Here is a 22,899-nt window from a genome sequence, read left to right on the forward strand (position 1 = left end):
GAGGAATAGAATTACTTGAACGACATGCGCATGTAGTAATTTTTGAAGCAGAACTTCAGAAATTGTGCTATTAACAATATTCCAGGACTTGAAAACTATATTCCAGGACAATACCTATAAATAGTCCACTGCTCCTTTACCTATAGCAGAAACCACTATATCTAATCCCAGAACAATCCTCAGAAAATATTATCAACATGCTTCAGATGATTAATACCAATCAGAGTTTGCATATGATAAATTCTCTTGGCCAGAACATCCTTGGTGACTTGAAATATTTCATTACAGTGAACCGGCAGTCTTGATAGTGTTTATTTTAGGTTAAATTGACCTACCTCATTTATCTCTCAGTCACAAAGAGGGTATGAAATGAGTTAAGGAGGCAAAATTTCTTCCCTTAATGTATGTCAGTGCTTCTCATAAGCAGTGTGGCTAGGGAAAGCGTAAGAGGCATTTCAAAATACACAAAATTACAATGATACTGCCCTTCCCAGGAGGCAGATTCTGTTGCTTCTAAGACCTTCTTATTTAGAAGCTTTTAATCTAAACTTAGTAGGAAAAAAGAGATATTCGTGAAATGCATTCAAAGTAAACCTTAATGCATTTGAAGAGCTGTTGCAGACCCTTGTACCGGGAAAATGCAAGACATATAATGGGCACTCCATACATGAGGAAATGAAAGGGGCATGCACACAGATCAGGTGGTGAGAGAAGTGGCAGATGTGGCAGTTACTTATCCCATGTAGAAGTGCAAATGTAAGGCTTCCCTAACATGTTTCCTGAAGAAGGTTCTTCACCAAAAAATACAGTTTTTGTCCAATGTCAAATTTTTAGTTACAATATTTAGATTAATTTTGTTCTACACAGTGAAAATCGCACATGAATGAGTGATTTTTAATATATATTAATACATTAATATATAACACCTTTTTCTACTTTCGCTTGCATTTTCAATACTTCTTTTATCATCCAACACTTTTATTGGAGGAGGAAATATGTACACACAATTTAACAATCGGGGAAAAGGAACTGAGTTCTGTTTTGATGCCTTATTTTCTGAACCAGATGTAATGTGTCCCTACAAATGTTACTTCCCAACCACCACTACTCATTTGTGTAACATTAGGTACTTGTCGTGATCTCATAACTAATTAGCACATTGCTTTTACAAAAAAACCCAAATTATGATTTATTTGAATAGGTAACATATTCACATCACTCAAAATTTGTAAATTTAGAAAAAGACCCACAGTTAAAAGTGTGCCCGTTCCAATATCCTATTCTTCCAAGTCCCACTACCCATGTTATTAATATAAGTACATCATTGTTAGTTACTTCTGCAGCCTTCCAGTTTCTTTATGGATATAAAATAGATACCAATATACATTCTGACTTTTTAATCAATGGTAATATGCTCTGAAGATTTCTGTACTTCGCTTTTTTAATGTGGTAAGATATCTTGAAGATCATTCCACTTTTTGGTGTTTTACAGCTACAGGATATTCTGTTATATGGCTGTGCACAATTTATTTAACCTGACCCCTGCTGGTAGATATTTATTTCTAGTATTTTGTGACTATAAACAATACTTTGCTGAAGAATTTTGTACATGTTATTTGTAAGTATACCAGTAGATCTTTAGAATAAATACTTAGAAGTGAAATTGCTAAATCAAAGGGTAATTTTGATAGCTCTTTACTAAATGAGTGATCTTGAGCAAGTTAGCTAACTTCTCCATGCCTTAGTTTCTTGTTTTGTGGATTAGAGATGATAATAATACCTAGCTCATAATGCTAAATGTGTTAACCATGTAGGGTGCTTAGAATATTGCTTGGCCCATAGGAAGGAGTAAAAGAATTACCTCTTCTGCTGCTGCTGTTCTTGTTACTACCCAGGTGCTGTCCACAGGAGAGCTATTTACATTCTCACCAGCTGGCTTACCCCATAACCTCCACCCCCAGTCTTGTTAAGGGGAGATATCAAATTCCATCTCAAAAGTGAAAAATGATATCTCCTTATAGGTTTATTTTTGCATTTCTCTTCTGATGAGTGGGGCTAAGCATTGCTTTATATATTTAAGTAATTTTTTTTTTTCTGTGAGTGTCTGGTGTTTGTTTGTTATATTTCTCTATTCTTGATCTCTGTCTCTCTGATTTATAGGAACTATTTGGGAAATTAGTCTTTATTTTCCATTTATATTGTGAATTTTTGTACTGATTTTTACTAGCAGAAATTTCTGATTTTTATAAAGTCAGGTTTATCTATCTTTTTCTTAAGAATTTCACCTTTAAGGACAAGTTAGAAAGTGTTCTACTTTAGATGACAGAAAAAATGTCTCATGGTTTCTTCTATTAATCTTTAAGCTTCCTTTTATACGTTAATATCTGAGCCATTTGAAATTGGTTATAAATGTGAGGTTTTTGAGTAAACTATATAATATATATATATATATATATATGATATGTATCAAGTATATATATATGTTTCCACTGTGTATATTATATATACTCTACTATATATATTTTAATAACTGTCCCAGTTGTACCCAAGTTGTCTATTGAATAATCATGTTTTCCCTAGTGATTTGATGCTACCTTTGAAATATGCTTAATTTGTTTTCATATGCAACAATGTTAAGACTTTCTATGTATTCCCTTGGTCTGTTAATGCTCGAAAACCATACTGTGTCAATAATGGAGGTTTTGTAATATGTTTGATAAATGGCAGGACTTGTCTACCCCCACTCTATGTTCCTCTTGTTTATTTACAGAGCTTTTAAGAGTAAAGTATTTATAATAACCAAATAACTGAATCATAAAATATTTCCTAGAAATAACTCTGTTGTTAATCTTTGTCTCCTTCCTTTAAAAACTAACTCTATTAGCAGACTACTGTGTATATTCAAAAGTATCATTAATTGAGTTTGCCTCAGGCTAATATATCTTATAAAATATTATCTCATTTTTTCAAAATGATTGAGAAAATACTCAGTAATATTAGAGTATTTGTAGGAAAACACATCAAAGCAATTTTACCCCTATTAAAGGACAGTTTTTTGAGCGAACTCCTAATTTTTATGCTTGAGCTATACATACGATGTTTACATGATCACAGATTTCTAGGGCCATACAATACATTATGGTACCCACTAGCCACATGTGCTGCTTACTCTTACATTTGAATTAATTAAAATTAAGTATAATTAAAAATTCAGTTTCTCAGTCACACTAGCTGAATTTCAGTAGTCACATGTGGCTTTTGATACCATGTTGGATGGTCCAGAATAGAGTATTACTGTTATTACAGAATGTTATATTTGGCTGGATTTGTTTTACAGTATGTTGCAGCTTTAGGTGCTGCATTTTATGTATGGTAGTTTGGTTGATTGAATCAAAGAAGGGAGGTCATTTCTCATGGAAGTTTTAGCTTTGGTAGGGATTCAGATAGAGAAGAGATGAATGTCTGAAAGAAACTTCAGGGGCATTCACCTGATTAAAACTATAGTGTACACAGTACTATAGCAAAAATAATATGGTAGTCACCAAACTCTTTTGATCACATACTCCATCAAATAAATATTTTTTAAGCAAACCTCCCAATAGATGTTCATATTTTCTTTACAGATTATTTATTTGCACCTCAGGTTGAATATTTTCAATGCATTTGTCCGAAACCCAAAATGCTCCAAAATTTGATACTCTTTGAGTACTGACATGATGCCCACAGAAAATGCTCTTTGGAGCATTTTGTGTTTTGGATTTTCAGATTAGGAATGCTGAACAGGTAGGTTTAGTGCAGATATTCCAAAATCTGAAACACTTTTGGTCCTAAGCATTTTGGATAAGGGTTGCTTAACCTGTACTATACTCACATTTTACTTGTGTTATAAACTGTGCATGTAAGTAGACATTAAAAACAATGAATAACGGTTAAATATAAATAGAAGTTCCTTTATGTAGTACTATGAGCTGTCTTGTATATGCCTTGAACCTCATCTATCCAATTTTGGAGTTTTGGAGTTTGTTGGGGTTCGTATCACAAGCTTTAGAGAACCTAGGTTCTAGATCGAAGTTTCAAAATAAGTCACTCTTAAACTTCAGTAAGCCTTATTTTTTCTTGTAAATAAACTGGGAAAATACTATTTATCTTACAGGGTACATTGAGAACTAAATGAGAACAAGAGACATTGTTTAGTTAGGTAGAGAGTAAAATACAAATATTTAACAACAGAAAATTGGCCTGTGAAGTTCTGTGAAATCAATAAATTTTGATTTTTGGCTTTGAAATAATTTTTAACTTTGGAAAACCTAATGGCAATAGAACATATTGCTTTTCTAGGCTTGGGTTATATTTTGCAGAAAAGTACAGGAAATTATATCTCAAGAGTTAAAAGACTGAATTTTTTCGTTTTATTTTTAAGGAGCCACATCATTTTTTAAAGATAGGAATATATTAATGACTGATAGAAGCACCTAGAAAGAAATGAATCCTTTGTATTCTAATGCATATTTAGTGGCTTTTGTTGTATAGAAGATTCAGAGGAGAGCTCTACCTTTCCTAAAATGTGGCCCTTTAAATAATGGACTTTCTATTTCCTGCAATGTCACAAGAAATTATAATCATTATTTGAGGGATGTTAATGGTGTCGAAGGTGCTGGCTTGAAAGGTGATGCGTTAACTACTTTTGTGGGTGTTTTATGACTCAATTTGTCATTTTTAGAAAATGCATTGTGTTTTACTGAACAAGTTACATTTGGATAACACAATCTGCAATGGGTTTCAGGGAGAGAGGCTTCCACTTTTTAAGAAAAGTGTGTATTGTAAAGTATGTAAAAAAGGTACTACTTAGTTATCACATGTATGCTTAAGCAGCATTGTATAATCAAGCATCTAATTTCTTCAGACACATCTCACCTCTCTCACGAATCAGAAAATAATACAATTTTATTGTTAAGAGCCCTCTTATCTTTCCCCTGCAATTTAATTAATACTTGTTAAGAAGAGGTAGCTGTCAGATTAGAAATGAATTTCAGAATTTTCTATTGTCTTCTGATGGAGTGGCAATCTAAATCCTTTTATTTAGATATATTATTTTCAAGAACTTTTCAAAATGATAATTTCCCAGCTTTTCTGATTATGAAGAGAAATTTTTAGCATTTGAATAAATAGATTGAATGGCTGATTTTTTTTCCCCATAAAAGGAAATAATAGATAAGCCATTAAAAAAGGAAAACGATATTTTTAAGAATAACTATCAAATAATAAAATTTTGAGCAAAATTTTATCATTTTGCTGGGGCAGGAGAATTGCTTGAACCCAGGAGGCAGAGGTTGCAGTGAGCTGACATCATGCCACTGCACTCCAGCCTGGATGACAGAGTAAGACTTTGATGCAAAAAAAAGGAAATTTTATCATGGTGAATATTGTCAATTTTGTCATATTTATTCAATACTTACACTTCATATTTCTTTTTTATTGTTAGTAAGCTGGCAAAATAAAAAACATTATAATGTTCTTCATGATAGAACATTTTTGTATTTTTCCTGATTCTAAAGTAAATGCTTCCAAAATTGTATTATTTTGCTCAAAAATGTTGGCTGTAGGCACATCTGTAGTATTTAAAAGTGGAAAGAAGTAATCATCATAAAGCCAGTAGAGAAATAAGTCTAGATTAATTACTAACCTTGCACTATCCTGAAATCATTAATTCAATCTACAGATATTTACTAAATTCCCACCCAGTGTAAACACTGAGCATAACAATGAAAAGATAGACCCTTATGATAGTCCTTATATCTCAACAGAAAAGTACGAGACAAATAAAATAATTGCTAGATCTAAAGAATGTTAAGGAAATGAAGAATGGACTGGGGTAGGAAATGGCAAGAAAAAAAATAGAAAAGAAACAGAAAGAACAACAACCCTACTTTGTACATAAGTGTTCTAGGAAGCATTATTTGGGAACTATTATTTAAGCTGAGATGAAAGGAAAGATAACTAGCAAGAGATTTAAAATAGATGATTTTTTAAGATACTTCACTATTTGAAGCTCCTTCAATATCTCTCAATGAAGTTTTAAACTTTTTTTCCCCCAAAAAAGTCCATGTATACTTTTTGTTAAATTTGTTACTAAGTACCTTATTTTGTTGACTTGTGTTTATCATAAATTTTGTATTTTAAAACATTTTATGGCCTTTTTTAAAGCCAGAATTATAGAAAAGTAATTCACTTTTGCATATCTATTCTATATTTAATGATTTAAGTTATTTTTAATTTTAACAATTTATAGACTGGTTTTCTGTGTAGAAAATTCTAGGCTGGGTGTCATGACTTATGCCTGTAGGCCCAGCACTTTGGGAAGCTGAGATGGGCAGATCACCTGAGGTCAGGAATTCAAGACCAGCCTGGCCAACATGAAGAAACCCCATCTCTACTAAATATCCAAAAAATTAGCCAGACACAGTGGTGCACGCCTGTAGTCCCAGCTACTTGGGAGGCTGGGACAGGAGGATCAATTGAACCCAGGAGGTGGAGGTTGCAGTGAGCCGACATCATGCCACTGCACTCCAGCCTGGACGACAGAGTGAGACTTTGATTAAAAAAATAAAAGGAAATTCTATCACGGGTGAATATTGGCAATTTTGTCATTTTTATTCAATAATTATACTTCATATTTCTATTTTATTGTAAGTTGGCAAAATAAAAACATTATACTGTTCTTAGTGATAGAACATTCTTGTATTTTTCCTGATTCTAAAGCAAATGTTTCCAAGATTTTTATCATAAGTAATAATGTTTGCTATAGTTTTGCATCTTAAATATTTTTAATCAGACTGGGGCAGTTCTTATCTACTCCTATTTGATGAGAGGTTGATTCAAAAGTTAGTATCAAACTTTCAGAATGATTTTCTGTGTCTTTTCAGATAATTGTACACTTTTTATTATTTTCTTGCAGCGACTTACACTGAAAGATTTTCTCGTGTTAACCATTGTTGGGTCCCTGGGATAAAGCTACTCTGGCCATTGCTGGATTTGGCTTGCCCGCTTTCTTTTTTCGGACTTTTGTATCCACATTTCTGAATAAGAATGACTTATCATTACAGTTGCTTCTGCCAGAAATGTCACTATTTGTATCAAGGTTATGCTAGCCTCATAAATTTTTACATACTAGATTCATTTGTATGAGAATGCTATTATTTGTTAATGAAGAAATGAACTCTTTTCATAATGTATTAGGAGCAGACCTCATAAGATGTTTAGGTATTAGGGGCTTAGTAATAATATTAGAAAGACTCTAAATTTTAATTGTGCTACCCATATGACCTTACTATTGTATGTATAGAGACAATCATGGGATAAGGATAAAGGATGCTTATTTGCCTCTATTCTAGATTACAAAATCAGGGATAAGTGATGGAAGATCATTGATTCAATAGTCAATATAGGTGTCTGTTTCTTAGAGAGATAAGTGAAATTTCTCCCTAGATTGCTTTTTAGCAATGATAAATTGCAGTAATTGAAAAAAAGCTTTGACTGGATATTTTCTGGCAGCTTTTCTTAGAGAAACAGACTGTAGGAAAGCTGATTTCTCAATCCATAATTTTTATAATTGATACTTTGATAAAACTGCTGGTAGCTATGACAACTCCTCTAGAATTATGCTAAAGTATATGATTTATTAAATGTATAGCAGTCAGAGTTTCTTTTAACACATATTTCAATGTGGTGTACTGTTCAAACATTTTTACCAAAAGAGTTTACTTTCTATAGTATAAGAAAGCTGGAATATATGCCCCAGTAAATCTGAGAGATACCCCCACATGGCCAATGCAAACTCAAAATTTCTTTAAGATCTCTTGTTTTAAAGTCTCATGTGACTGTCCCTACTCCATAATACATTTACATTTGTTAATAAAAATAGTTTAATCTCTGTAAAATATCTATGAAAATTATGTTTATTCATGACTTTGGTGATCCTTAGACCATCGCTGAGTGTTGATATAGTTATAGGAATTCCAATTTTAGAAAAACATATTAAAGCATTCCTTAGTGGCCTCATTGTGAGACTATATCTGAATTGGAAGGACTTTGTGATATTAGGCAAGAATGTTCCTCTATGAAAGAAGTGATCCAAAAATGAATGAGAAGGGAAGAAAACATTTCACATAGGGGCACTGTGCCTTGTATGGTACTTGGCTTGAAGTAAGTGCTCAATAAATAGTTGTTGGCTGAGTTAATATACTTTTAAAATGCTGATCTCTGATAAAATCTAAAGGCCTAAAGAGATGTTTGGAAGTCGATAGGAATGGTTTTGGCTTTTATTCTTCTTAGATTGCTAGACAGCTTTTTTTAGTTACCAGGAAGTATATTCTAAAATGCTTTCAGAGTCAGGGAGAAAATATCCATTTGCATATTTTGTGTTAGGGTATTTACATTCCATAATTTACAAGACACTGAAATTTCTTGGATTGGAGAGGAATAACTTATTGAGATGGCATGGCAACCTACTTTTCTAAAATAGAGGTAATTTCTGGGCTTTTTGGCTTCACCTGACTGGGAGAAGGGTCTTACAGTAATAGAAGAGGTAATTTCTGGGCTTTTTGGCTTCACCTGATTGGGAGAAGGGTCTTACAGTAATAGAAGACTTTTTGACATGAAGCATTTCATTGTTCAGTTCACCCACTAACACTCTCAGGCTTTGTCAGAGCTATTGAGGAGCTTACTGAGCTGTTAATAACATAGCACTTTGTTTCTCTGGTGCTTTTCTTTTCTTACAGGTCCTCAATTGGGATTCCTTAACATAGGATAAGTGAGAGAGCAGATTAGTTTAGGACAGTTCTGGTGCCTTAATAAAACACTTCTCATACTCACACCAGGGTGCCGCATTTTATAGAGGAGGAAACTGCACCCTTCTAAGGAAATGACCTTGTCTGCATTCACACAGTTAGGATTTGAACCCACAGGACTTCAGAGCCCAGGCTTTAGATCACTGACTGATAAATGTGTTTGATTTTAAACTTTTAAAGTTCAGTAAGAAAGGAGCAAGAGGAGCAGGTAACAACAAATTGTAAATATCCTAAGGCAACTGAGAAAGATGAAATGTTGTTTCTTCAAAGTAGAGCTTGCCTGAGTGGCCAGTATAATCTGAGTCGTGACCTAGAGCCAGCAGCATGTGTTATTAGGAGACAGGGAACTTAGCGTTGAGGCAGGTGTTGCATCCTCCTCATAACATGTACATATCTTTCTCCCCACATGCAGCAGAGCACTGGACATGTAAAAATGTCCTAGAAATAAAGATGTCAGCCAACTGAGCTTGATTATGTCTGGTTGTTTACTTATCTATATTAGTATGTACGTTAATTTCATCAAGTGAATATTTAGTACAATAAGGAAAACTATTGATTTTAAAGATATATTTCCTTTTTACGTGGAATCTTTGGATCTGGATCTTCTGGATTTCTTAAGATTTAGTTTGGAGAGGGTACTTATTTAATTAAACAAGAAAACTCATTGAGAAACTAAGTTAACTATTAAGGTAGAATGCTAGGGAATGCCCAGTGTGATGTGAATCTTAAGTCCCTGCTACACTGTAAGCTTCCAGAGGCAGGGGCCTTCCCTCTCATATTCATACTGTGCTCTTGGTCATGTGTCTAGGCCAATGCCTGGCACATAATAGGCACTTAAAAATACAGATTTGTTAAATGATTGTTTAATTTTCTACCCAATTTGTTTTTCTTCCTTCATATGGAAGGTAATAAGAAATTGTGTTTTAGTGGAGAATTGGTTGTGAAAGAGCGCACATAAATAAAATTAAATGTCTTATTATTAATTATTATTTTAAAAAAAACAAAAAACAAAAACAACTTATTGGGGCCAAGATGGCCTACTAGAAACAGCTACAGTCAGAGGCTCCCACTGAGAGGAAGGAAAATGCCAAATGATTCCCGCACCGGCAACTAAGGTATCCAGGATCTCTCGACTGACTAGGCAGTTGGCCTGACCCACAGAGAGCAAGGAAAAGTTAATCTAGCAGGCACATTTTAAGAACCTGCAATATGCAACAGATTTGCTAAAACATAGCTCCCCTTACTAACCCTTCAAGGGTTATGTTCTTTTTAACAATTAAAGAAATTCTATATTTTATATGCTACTCTAACCTTGTGAGAATACAATTCTCATCTGTAATGGTTATAATAGATATTTCTGATATGATTCCCAATACCATATTTTATCAGAAAGAAAATACTATCTTTATTCTTTTAACAAGATTCCGAAATGTTCTATCACTTTAATCTTTTTCATAAATATTTTTTAAGGTACTTTTTGTGAATTTTTTACTTTTCACATTTCAGTTAATCATTTGGTTGAAAAAGCTAATAACTCATATTTTCAGAGATTTATACTTTAATATTAGGTCTGTTCCTGATGGTTATGCTTATGTAAAGATATGTTCTTGAAAGTTTAAATTTATAAAGGTAATATAAAAGTAAAATTTATAAAGCCACTTTCTAATGAAAATTATTAGACTACTATGTTTCTGGATTAGTTTTACCAAAAGTCAGGGTTGAGTGTACAAGGAGAAAAACCTCCAGCATGATTAAATGGGCTTGTGAAATTAGTGCCCCAGCGGTGATGTTAGCAGTCATATGTTCTTTAAAAATAAACTAATATTAAAAACAGTGCACAGTATGCAGTTCTAGAAATGGTCCCATGAGTCCATGACAACAGACTCTAGGTTTTATTTTCTAGCAATAATGCTTGGACTTATCACTTTACTTTCCCCACCTGCCCATGTGACCTACAAACATTCACAACATGATGAGCAGGGTTCACAATGCAGCCAGTGCTTATGGAACCCAGTGCGTCTGTTTTGCCCCTTTTAATCATCAGACCATTCCCTACATAACTTGAAACTGAATCAGAAAAAGCAAGCCAGATCTAACAAGAAAGGGAGGAAATGCCCTTCAGCTGGATTGGGATACCTCCAATAGATGAGGTATGACATGAATCTCATGCATCTTTTAGTCATCCACTGCATGCTGCCTCCTATACTGTACTTCCCATGGATGAGAATAACAAAATAACATTTGTTTATGGTGGACTTATTTTTAGTGTGTGGTTTTTTTTGTTTTTGTTTTTGTTTTTTCATTATTTCCTTTTTTTTCCTCCTTTGTTTCTTCTCAGGGATCAGCAAATTCTGTTTTCACTTTTTAAGACTAATAATAATTTTAGAGAAACATATCAGCCTTAACAAAGTTTGCTCATATTCCCCTCTCAGGAAGAATAGTTTTAACCAAAAAACAATTTAGAGTTTATTCCTTTTTTTAAGAACAAAAAAAAAAAAACTCCAAAGTATAGGAATACTGTTTTTTATAAGAATAAAAATTTTTAAAAAGGTACAAGAAAACTTTTATTTAGCCTCAGGTGCCTCAAGGAACTAACTATGTGCTCATTGTTATTTGTATATTAAATGTATTTAATAAAGAGATTTTCCAGACAGGCCTTGTGTGGGCAACAAGGCTGTTTTATTTCTCGTTTGGGTGCAAGTGGGCCAAGTTTGAGAAAGGACAGGCGAAGGCGGTAAGGTGGGACTTGGTTTTATAGGTTGGAGTCGTTTTTTGGAGGGACGGGTGTGTCGCAGAGTAAGATTAGTTACAGTGGTGGGGGGTAGGGGCAAGGAATATACATGACCACAAGTTCAGTTACAATGGCGTGTGGGGGTGAGGCAGAAGAGCAGTTAAGATGGCAGGATGGGTGAGAGGTATTCACGTGATCATAAGAACAGTTAAGATGACAGGGCTGGGTGAGAGGCATTCACATGATCTTAAGAAGAATTAAGATGGCAGGATGGGTGAGAGGCATTCACATCATCATAAGAACAGTTAAGATGGCAGGGTTGGGTGAGGGGCTCGTCCAGGGAAGCTCCACCGGGCAATCAGGGACAGTGGCGAATACAGGTGGGGGGTGGGAGACAATCACCTGAGGCAGGCAGGATCTTAGACTTTCAGGCTCCAGGCTTGCATATGGAGACCTGACACTCATTAGATTGTATGTCTCATAATAGCTACAATGGCCCATGGTAGACCAAGAATATTTATTAACTAAATGAATAAACGTCATCTTTTTAGTTCATAATTCCCACAAAGTAGTTATCTAGGTGAGCATGAACTGCTTCAGAATCCCCTAATGTTGCCCTCTTTGTCTTTGGACTTCAATAGAAAAGTCTTCAGTTATTTTTCACATCAAATTTTCCATAACTCAATTATGATAACGGTCATGTCTTACTAAATGATAGGGATATGTTCTGAAAAACATGTTTTTAGGCATTTTCATCATTGTGCGAATGTTGCAGAGTATACTTACATTACCTTGTGATGTCATACTCTACTACACACCTAGGCTCTGTAGTATAGCCTGTTGTTCCTGGGCTACAAACCTATACAGCATGTTATTTTGGTCCATTGAAAGACAATGGTAAATATTTGTGTATCTAGACATAGAAAAAGTACAGTAAAACTACCATATGGTCGTCTTATGGAATCACCATCATATATGCAGATTGTCATTGACTGAAAGGTTGTTATGTGGCACATGACTCTACAAAGTCTTCTGGATTTGTTAGCATTTCTGACTAACTTGATTCTGCTATAGGTACACCAAACTTAAAGCTTTTGTTTAATTAAATGTGAATGACATTTGAATTACTTATAACCAGTAAAATTATTTATAGTTTTCAGATAACCCCGAAAGCTTAGCACCTCAAAATGCAGATGGTCCCTGAATTCTGATGGTTCAGTTTAGGATTACTCAACTTTAAAATGGGGTTACAGTTTCTATTGAATGTGTTTGGCTTTCTCACTATCCTGAAGTTGAAAAATCCTAAGTTGAATGATTGTAATTTGGAGACTATCTGCTGTGTTGCCAGCATTACATACATTTTTGACTTACAATATTTACAACTAACAGTGGGTTTATTGGGATGTAAGAATAGCCCAAAAAAGTATCTGAGACAGGTCTTAATCAGTTTAGTTTATTTTGCCAAGGTTAGGGACATGCGTGGAGGAAATAAACATGTAACCACAGAAACAGTATATGGTCTGTAACTTTCTCCAAAGATGATTTTGAGGGCTTCAATATTTAAAGGGGAAAAGTGGGCTGGAGGGGAAAGAGGCAGGGAACTATTATCCACATGTTGAAAGAGAAAAGGCACATTCCTCTCAGCCTCAGTGAATGGGCACTTTACTTAAAATAAGGTGAACCTGGAGTAGCTACCTGTGTTGATATTTAATATTTTTATCTGTAGGTATCTGCTTAGGAACAAAAGGAAAGGCAGCCTCTTTCATGACTCAGCTTTCAGCTTATTTTTTTTCTTTTGGCTTAGTGAATTAGGGTCCAGATTGGAGTTTTTGTTTTCTTTCACATAGGTTAAGTCAGGAACATCCATAATCGATTATATCCAAAGAGGTATCAAAGAGGTCAGGGTCAACAAATAAAAACAAATTTATATATTTATGTGTTTGAATGAGGAGGATTAGTCATTCATTTTTTAGGACCAAATGTTTTAACAGTTTCCAAATGAACCACATTATTGTTTTTAGTTCAAACAAGAATTCTAAAGCAGTTTAAGCATCATTAAGACATCAATATAAAAACCCTTGATAATGGAGAGGGATCTCTCCCAAAAGAGCAGAGCTGCACATTAGCTGCTGTGAGATGCACAGTACTTCTCCGGGTTGTTTCTTACAGTTTTACTTCTTTCTTTAGACATATATCTGTAATTTTTTAATTAAAAATATCAGCTCTGCTTTGGTGCAATCGGTATGTCATCAGTATATTCATATCATCTCTCAGCCTGCCCAAACCACCCAAATTAGTGTAGCAAAGTCTTTTTGGAAGCTTCAGAGCTTAACTTTAATCTTAATTCCTTCTAGCCTCCAAAAATTGTTTGCTCTGTATGCAACTGAATGGTTTTGAATGTTTATATAACTGTCCCTCACCTTGCAACACTGTTTGGGACTGGGAAATATATTACCACTGTTAGCCCTCAGGCCCTCCTCTCCTACCACACTCTACCTGTTCTTCCCGTTAACCTTATCAGCGATGCAGATTTTTCTCCCAGTGCCCACCATGTAGTCAGGGCTAGACCTGCCTGATTCTGTCTCCCTCATTTCAGTTGCTTCTTTTCAGTTTCTGTGGCATCAGGAATCTGATCTTTACCACTGTTCTTTAGTCCTCTTTCTTAAACTCCTTCAGTGCCTCCACTTGTCTTTTATGAAAATCCGAACAACCTGCAGGAGAAATCCCTTTAGGACCTGGCACTGCCTGCCTCTCTGTCCTTTTCTTTAGCTCCTCATCAACTTGTTCTCTAGGTATCCACCTTAAAGAACCACCTGTAGTTCTTGAGAAACTCCAAGGCAAACATGCTTTTGTGAACTAACGTCTGCAGTTTGCTTTGCATGAATGCCTTTCACGTTTTTTTTTCCTGATTACTTCCTTCTTTCTCCCCATTGGTATGAGTCTGTGAGGGCAAGGTCCATTTCTTCCCCTTCCTTTTTCATTCCTAACACATACTAGGTGGGTGCTGAGTGGAAGCTGCTGGGTGAATGAGTGAGAACCAACCAAATCCTCCCTATTGCCTTTCATGGTTGTTTCCTTAGTCCCATTTCAGATGAACTGGTTTCCTTTCTTCTCTTCTTTTGTTTCTCCCTTAATGATTTCTACATACCTCTAAGTCAGTCTTCTGCAGTACAGCTCTCCCTTGATCAAAACCTTCAGTGGATTATTATGTCTTGCAAAACCCTTTTCACGCTCAGTATAATTTCCAGCCTTTAGTGGTCAGTCTCTAATCTGCATTTGCAGCTGCATTTCCCGTGCTGCTTCTTGCCAACTCCAGACCAACCTCTTGTCCATTCTTTTGTCACACTCTGTGGCATACTGTTTCTGTAGTTGTGTTCATATCATACCCTCAGACAGGTGTTTCCTTGTCCTGGTCACTGCCTAGTGAATTAAAACTCAAATGTCCTCTACCCCACAATCAGAATTAATCCTCCATTTTGCATCTGTAAATACCACTGTAAGTTTTTCCTTCCATTATGGTGTGAATCCCACTCCACTTTTTATTATAGCCTTTGGTTTTTGCTTTACTTTTGTGTGTCTGTACCTAATAGATTACAAATGCCTGGAGATAACGGCTCTATCAGTTTAACCTTGAAAGCCACAGGCAAGCTAGTCCAATCAATGGTTGATGCTATTCAGTCAGTACGAATAGAGCGTTTGCCTTGACTGACAGACATTGGTTTGAATCCCTAATATGCCACAAATGGCTATATAATCTCTGCCTTTTCTTTCTTCTAGTTTCCCAGCTTTTAATGGGAAGATAATACCCAATTTCTAACATGCTTATGCAGATTAAGTGAAATAATGTATGGAAAGCATATAGCTTAAAACAATGGCCCATGATAATGCCAAAAATAGTTGTGATTATTGCTGTTACTGTTACTATAGCTATGTAGTTACTATTGTAGAAACATACTATTTTGTTTGAGCTTTTAGCATTAATGACTCTGTGTGGCCAATTTTTAGTTGAATATAACTGAACCTAGAAATTACCCATTAGCCTGACTATTAAATATAAAGCATTTTTTTTCACTCTCTTACAGTCTTTTATCATTGCTTATTTTGGCATTACAACGTTTTTCTGGCAACAAGGGTTGTTTGCTTCTTCAGTTGTTCCAATAGCAGAGGACTAAACTGCTGTCAGTATTTGTGAAAAGAAGAATTATTGCAAGCCTTAAATCCTATCTAGCCCAGTCTTTTCCATGATATTTTGCAGTATATGAGTTGAATTTCCTATGGTTAGAGTTACTGAAACCTGCCATGTGGTGTTGGAAGAAACAGTAAAACACCAGAAGGACTTCTTTAGCCTGACAGTGGGCTGTTCTCGCCCTCAGGTTAACTTTTGTTGAGTAATATGTTCCATTAGAACCTGGATGGATGGCACAGTCAGAATGCATTTTCTTTGTACCAAAGAACTTAGTAAAGTTGAAGTCAATTAAGGAGAAGGACATCTAATTATGCTTTTGTGAATTGTTAGGAAAGATATAGTGCAGATCATTCTTAATTTGAATTAGGTGTTTTGTGCTTATTATGTTAGTATTTTAGAATTGAAATTATGGAAGATAATTCACTATGAGGAAATATCTAATTTTTTTTTACCTTCCTTTTTTCTAACTAAGATTATGAAGAACTCATCAAATAAAGAATAAAAAACTCTGATACAATCACCAAAAAAGCTAAGAATTGATCTTACATATTTAAAGCATATGTATCATTTTCTATACTGGTGAAAATAGATTGAGGAAATAGCACTAGAAATTGACTTAAGATCTAGACACTGGTGGAAGAATGACATATTGCCAGAGTCTAAAATACCAAAAGAAGAGAGGGAAGTAATGTCAGTTTCACCAACTGGTGATGTTGGTGATGGTGGTGGTGAGAACATTTTGTAGGCAAATTTTCAGGCCCCGTGTAAGTCAATTAGTGGTCATTATTTCGTGCAAGTTTTATAAGAATCTCTATGAAACCCGTGTTATTACTTTGACCCTTATTTTACAGATAAAGAAACTAGGGCTTCAACGGATAATCTTACCCAATGCCACATAAGTTGTAAAAGACAGAAGTGAGACTTACAGTACTCTTAATCCCAATACTGTACTGATAAGGCTGCAATCCTTCCTTTATTCCATAGGTGACAGTGAGGTCAAAGTTCTGAGAGTGAGTTCTTAAGTTCTTCTCTAGGAACATAGTACCTGTTGGTTAGAGCAGAGCCACCAACTAAGCAGACCACCACTTCAAAGGCTTTAATGAGGGGGATTTACAGATTGACATGGAAAAGCTCTTTGTAGTAAATCCTTTAGGAAGAAGAGGAAGATAGACTATGTGATTTAGATACTATGTGTCCTGAAAGCCAATTTCAGTAAAGCCACTCTGTCAGTATTCCACTCCATGCCATAGCAGCTTAAACTGCAAAGCCTAAGCAGAGGAGAGTAATGGTATGGTTACAATTGGTGTGTGTACCCCTTGATCCTGGATGGAGACATTCTGTTAATAAATCCTCCCCCCGCCCTCCCGGCTGTGCAAATGGCAAGACTCCAAAGGAGTGAGGCTCTCTAATGTCCCTGAAGTCTTCTAGCCTACTCAGATGCTGTTTGAGCTTGGCCTTTCAACAATTTTATTATGCCTGTGGGTACCTATTTCCATAATGCAAAAAATAGTTGTGATTATTGCTGTTACTGTTACTATAGTTATGTAGTTACTATTGTAGAAACATACTATTTTGTTTGAGCTTTGAGCATTAATGACTTTGTGTGTATGATAGGCACCCACAGCCTATCATTATTAGTTATTCAGTAGCATTCCATTAGACATGTTCTTTAAGATTCGGCAAAATAATTACCCAGAAGATTATAAATTCCCATATTCTCACTGAGATAGTTTGACCCTACAAACAAAACAAGAGAGTGAAAAAAACACAGACACAAACATGAAAGTCAGCCTTTCTACTGAAATAGATCTCACATTGGTCATGCGAGATTTATATAATACCAAATATCTATTATTTGAGAAATGACAGCACACATGGCTGCTGTAAAAGAAGAACAGAAGTGAAATTTCATATCAAAAAAGGAGCTAATTCAAACAAGCATCGGAAGTAACACATTTTATTGGTTGTAAGACATTTTGACATTTTAGCATCTTGAAATAAGAATTCTTTTAAAAGATGGCGTCTTACAAATACTTTGTCGTGAAATGATGGTAACATATAAAGCTCCTTTTAAAAATTGAGAAGAGGTGATGTCATTTTTGCTCAGATCCTGGCTTTGGATCTCCATAAAATCCAAGAACTTTACCATGGACTCCATGGCTCAGTATGCTCTGGACACTCACTGCTTCTCGAACCTCATTTCTCAGGAATTTCTCCTCCTTTTTTTCTGTCTTTGTTGCAGCCATGCTGGTCTTTCTGTTCTTGAATCACCGAGACATACTTTCACCTCCAGGTCATTGCCTTTGGTGTTTCCTCTGCTGGGAATGTGTTTCCACTGAGAATCCATGCTTCACTCCCATATCTACTTCACATATTTATTCAAGTCACACTTATTTAGGCTTTGCCTAGCCACCTTCTCTAAAATTGCAACATCCTAACATTCCCTGTCTACCTTTCTGCTTCAGTTTTTCTCTTTAGCATTTATTACCAGCTGACAGTTCATATTTTATTTATCTTGCTTGTGGTTTATCTCTCCCAAGTAGAGTATAAGCTGTGGTAAAAATAGGAATTTTTGTGTATTTTCTTCACTACTGAATCTCTAGGTCTTAGACAAATGCCTGGTATAGACAAGACACTTAATAAATATACGCTGAATATGTGAATAGCTGTAATATAAATATATAAATATATAGGAATATGCCAAATATAAAAGAATAAATCAATGGAATACATGCTTAAAGGCTGACAAGGTAGGAAAGAAGGTAAATATTACACTAAACCTGTCTAGTGGCTCATGATCTAGGATTTGGGCATCTTGAGCTATAAACTTACCTCTGTTACTAGCTATCTGAGTAAAGTTTGCAAGTTAATCTCCTGGGCCTCCAGGTGGGACCACAGATTATGGATATTATAACCAGCCTCTCAGTTAATTGAGCCTTCTGGTAAAAACAGTTGAAAAATGAGGACCAGAACTGGAAAGCTAAAGTGAATGAAGCCCTATCTTTTAATGTTAAATATCACCAGAAATGGTGCTTGTAAAAAGAGTCTTAATACAAAAGACTTGAGTTAATTTTTTGTTCAGTTGTGTTCGTTTTATAAACAGTGAAACCGAAGCCCAGGATTTGAGAGACTTAGCCAAGGTCAAGTGCCAATTGGTGGCCAACCATAGAACTGTACTCGGCAACCCTGACAGAACCTAATGTTCTTCTTAGTTTAATTAGTACGCATGGTAAATACTGGTGGTTAAAAACAAAAAAGAGTTATACTTAACGCTGTTTTGGTATTTTGTTCAACTTAAACTTGATGAATTCACATAATGGAAAGAATGCATAGATCAATTTATCTCTCTTTGTGACTTAATTCAGCTTCCAGAGGAGATTGGAAAACTTGAAGATAAAGTGGAGTGCGCTAATAATGCCCTGAAAGCAGATTGGGAAAGATGGAAACAAAATATGCAAAATGATATCAAGTTAGCATTTACAGATATGGCTGAGGAGAATATCCACTATTATGAACAGGTAATTAGTGTTATTTGATATTGCTTCATTTTAAAGTTATATTCTCATTTATTTTCCATCTGTCCAGTGTTGACAGAGTATGTTAAAGAACCAGTGTCACATTCTGATGACTCTCTGGCAGCTGAATTTTGATGAAGTTCTCAGTTACAATTTAGTTTTGTTTATCTTCAGTTTGTTGTTTTGGATTTGAATTCCTCAAAAGCATTTGATAATGCTTTCTAGTGATTCTCCTAACTTCTCCTTTTTCCTCTCTCTTTCTCATTTATAAAGAGTTTGCAAAGGAAGGAGAGGAGCAGAGGTTTGAATGAACAGATCAGTTCAGGGTCTGTTCCCTATGTCCTTGCTGTCCCTGCCTTCTATAACTATTCTAAAACCATCAACAAAGAAGCACACTATTCCATCAGCAAAAGAGTAACGACATCATTTTTAAGTTCATTTTGTTTTTCAGATGATTGTATTTTATATATTTACAGCTAACTTTTCCTCAAAGAAGTTTTTTTCTTTATTGTAAACATAATTTTTCTTGAAAGTGTATTTTAAAGTAACATCTTTAACCTTGTCTCTGACTGAATTAATGAATATATGAAATTATTACAGCAACAAAATTATGTTTTATAACCGTGGCCCCAGACCTTTTTGGCACCAGGGACAGGTTTCATGGAAGACAGTTTTTTTATGGACCTGGGTCAGGGCAGGGTTAGTTTTAGAATGAAACTGTTCTACCTCAGATCATCAGGCATTAGTTAAATTGTTATAAGGAGCACTCAGAACTTAGATCCCTTCCATAGGCAGTTCACAGTAGCATTCACGCTGCTGTGAGAATCTGATGCTGCCTCTGATCTGATAGGAAGTAGGGCTCAGGCAGTAATGTTCACCCGCCGCTCATCTCCTGCTGTACAACTAGGTTTCTAACAGGCCAAAGACTAGTACCAGTCTGTGGCCCAGGGGTTGAGGACCCCTGTAATGTATATTATATAGTGCTTATCAGTTTAAAATAACTTTAAACTGAAATATTGTATATCTTGAAAGGTTAACTGATATTGATATTTTTATTCAACATGAGTTAATCAAGCTCCTGCTGTCATCAGACATTGTGCCTGGCCCTGGAGAGACCACAGTGTGCAAGACAAACCCAGTCCCTTTCTCATGAAGTTACAGTCAGTGAAGGAAACAAGTCACTTAGAAAGACAGCATGATAAAGTGGTATAAGGTTCACTATAGAAAGACATTGCAGGGGCATATAACCTAATCTAGAAAGAATAAGGATATGTTTATGCAGAGACCTGAATGATGAATAAGGAGTTGCCAGATACGGATGCGAGAGCCTGAGTTGGAGGCAGAGAAAACACATGCACAAAAGCCTAGAAGGGAGAGAGAACATGTTCAGATAACTGAGGTTCTGATTTGGAGGAAGAGGAGTGAAGGTAGTTTTGAATTGAAAGATAGGCCGAAGAGTGCTTTATAAATTTAGTCTTTTATCTTTCGTGGGAAATGGGAACCATCAAGTAGTTTTCAGCAAGGAAGTGACAGCATCATACTTGCCTTCTGGAAAGGCCATACATGGGTTAGAGTGGAGCAACACTGGAATGATGAGACTAGTTAGAAGGCAGCAAAGGCAGAGATGTGTGAACTGACCTAGGAGTTTCATGTTAGTAGACTGGAGATTAACGAACAGATCCGTGGTTTTGTTTTGTTTTTTTAACTGGGTAGAATGGAACGATCATTTTCTCTCTCTCCTTAATTTTTTGTTCTGGTAAAAACCGTAAGTGAATTCAAGTATCTAAAGTGAATTTCTCATAAACCTCAGATTTTGAATGATATAAAATACTTGTTTTTAATAAAGCACATTTATCAACATAAGGACTTATTGCCACTTAACTGTTTAAATCCATAGAATTAACCTTACCTCTCCTTTATAGTAGAACCTGTCTACACTTACATTACAGAAGTGTTATGAAAGTCAACTTGTTATGAATAACAAAACAATAAAACCAAAAATTCAATTGAGATAATTTATAAGAAAGTATCTTAAATTAAAACATGCAGTTTTCTATAAATGATTATAAAACCTAAGTATATTAGGGTATAAAAATCACATGACAAATGCACTTAATATATTTTCCTTTAAATGAACAGATCTGCCAATTTTTCTAAATTTGGATTTTTTTAAAACTGTTCATAACTATTCCACAGAATTCCAACTAAAATGTTTGGGTTTTGACTGTACTTCTCACATAAACATATATTTTTTCAGTCTCATTGATTGAACTCAGTTTGTACAAACATTCCTTTCTCAGAAACAGTTAAATGAGCATTGCTGTGCCATATTGCAAATTGTTTTTCACAGTGATTTCTATCAGTGTATGATGTTTTTAACTCTTTCCCTCAGTGTATTACATTTCTAAATGTTACAAAAATATAAGTGTAGTTCATCTTAGATGTATAAATTTGGAGGGATTATTGTTTCTCTTTTGTATAACTTCTAAAGATCCTTATAGCTCCAGTTATTTGTTGAATTTTTTCCTGAGTGAAAACCTTTTTGACAGATTTGGCACATCAGTCTGGTAAAATCAGGATGTTGGTGTCCTTAAATGATCAAGGATTCTTAGCAGAAAGATTAAGTCCTAAACAGCAATAATCTGCCATTAACTATTAACTTCAGAATATCTCAGATATACAGGGAAGTGAAATGTTCCAGAGGCCATTCCTTCCCTGTTTGATTTAATCATTCTAATGGAAATACTTTTTTCATCAGCATTCCCAAAAGGGTCTGTTCTTAGTGTAATGGATGAAACAGGGTGGATATACATTTGCCTTTGGACTTAACATGTATGAAATTCTGGTCACAGATTGTTAGAAATTAAAACTTAAATATCAACGTGGCAGAAGGAAGTCAGATTATAAATGTGAGGTATGGGTCTGTATCCAACTCCAGTTATTACAATATTGTATAATAATTGTGTCATGTTATACTTAGAGGCATCAATTACATCTAAGTACATGTAATAATCATTGTCATGTTGTACTTAGATGTATGCATTTACTGGGAGATAGTTGATTCTAAATCCATAACAGGTGTCTCAAACTATTACTAGGTAAAATGAGGTTCTTCCCATTTTGTTCTATATGACCAGTAATTAAGGATAAATGTGTTGAGTCTTTAACAAATGAATAACAAATGGATAAAATTAACAGTCCAGGTGAGCAGGGTGAATATTGTCAAAGTACATTGATAACCAAGTAACCAAGGAAAATGACTTCCTGCTAATGTGAAGAGATTCTACAAAAATAGGACATGTTGGATACAGGGCATGGATGTTTCCTAACTGCTTTCTTGAAGGTGCAAGAGAAAATCTTTTGTTGCCATCAGTGCTGATGATGCTAATGGTGGAGGCTTGAGAGCAAGTGATTCCTGGCTGATCTTATAAATTGGAAGCATGCATTCTTCTCAAAGCTCATTTTAATATCATTGAATTCACTAGGCTATCCTGTGTCCTCTTACAATTAGACTTCGAGGGTTTATTTGGACATTCTGGCAGGAAAGTGCAGCTATTTAGGAATTGCTTTAGAATAGCTCTGGAGTTGGCAAGAACTATTAATATAAAAGAGAATGATTAC

At 35.1% G+C, this 22,899-nt stretch overlaps 1 protein-coding gene across 3 annotated transcripts in view; it reads left to right on the forward strand.

Moving 5' to 3' along the window:
* The window catches only part of SNX7 (sorting nexin 7), a 99,809-nt gene that overhangs the window by 58,420 nt on the left and 18,490 nt on the right, over positions 1–22,899 (forward strand). For 2 of the 3 annotated variants that reach the window (XM_017503751.2, XM_017503752.2), the window contains exon 8: positions 19,129–19,281. The exons of the other annotated variant lie outside the window; for it this stretch is intronic. In XM_017503751.2, the coding sequence (XP_017359240.2) occupies positions 19,129–19,281 (153 nt within the window). The remainder of the gene's footprint in view (positions 1–19,128; positions 19,282–22,899) is intronic. 3 annotated transcript variants of the gene reach the window in all.

Source organism: Cebus imitator, unplaced genomic scaffold, assembly GCF_001604975.1.
Source record: "Cebus imitator isolate Cc_AM_T3 unplaced genomic scaffold, Cebus_imitator-1.0 Scaffold314, whole genome shotgun sequence".
Taxonomy (NCBI): Eukaryota; Metazoa; Chordata; class Mammalia; order Primates; family Cebidae; genus Cebus; species Cebus imitator.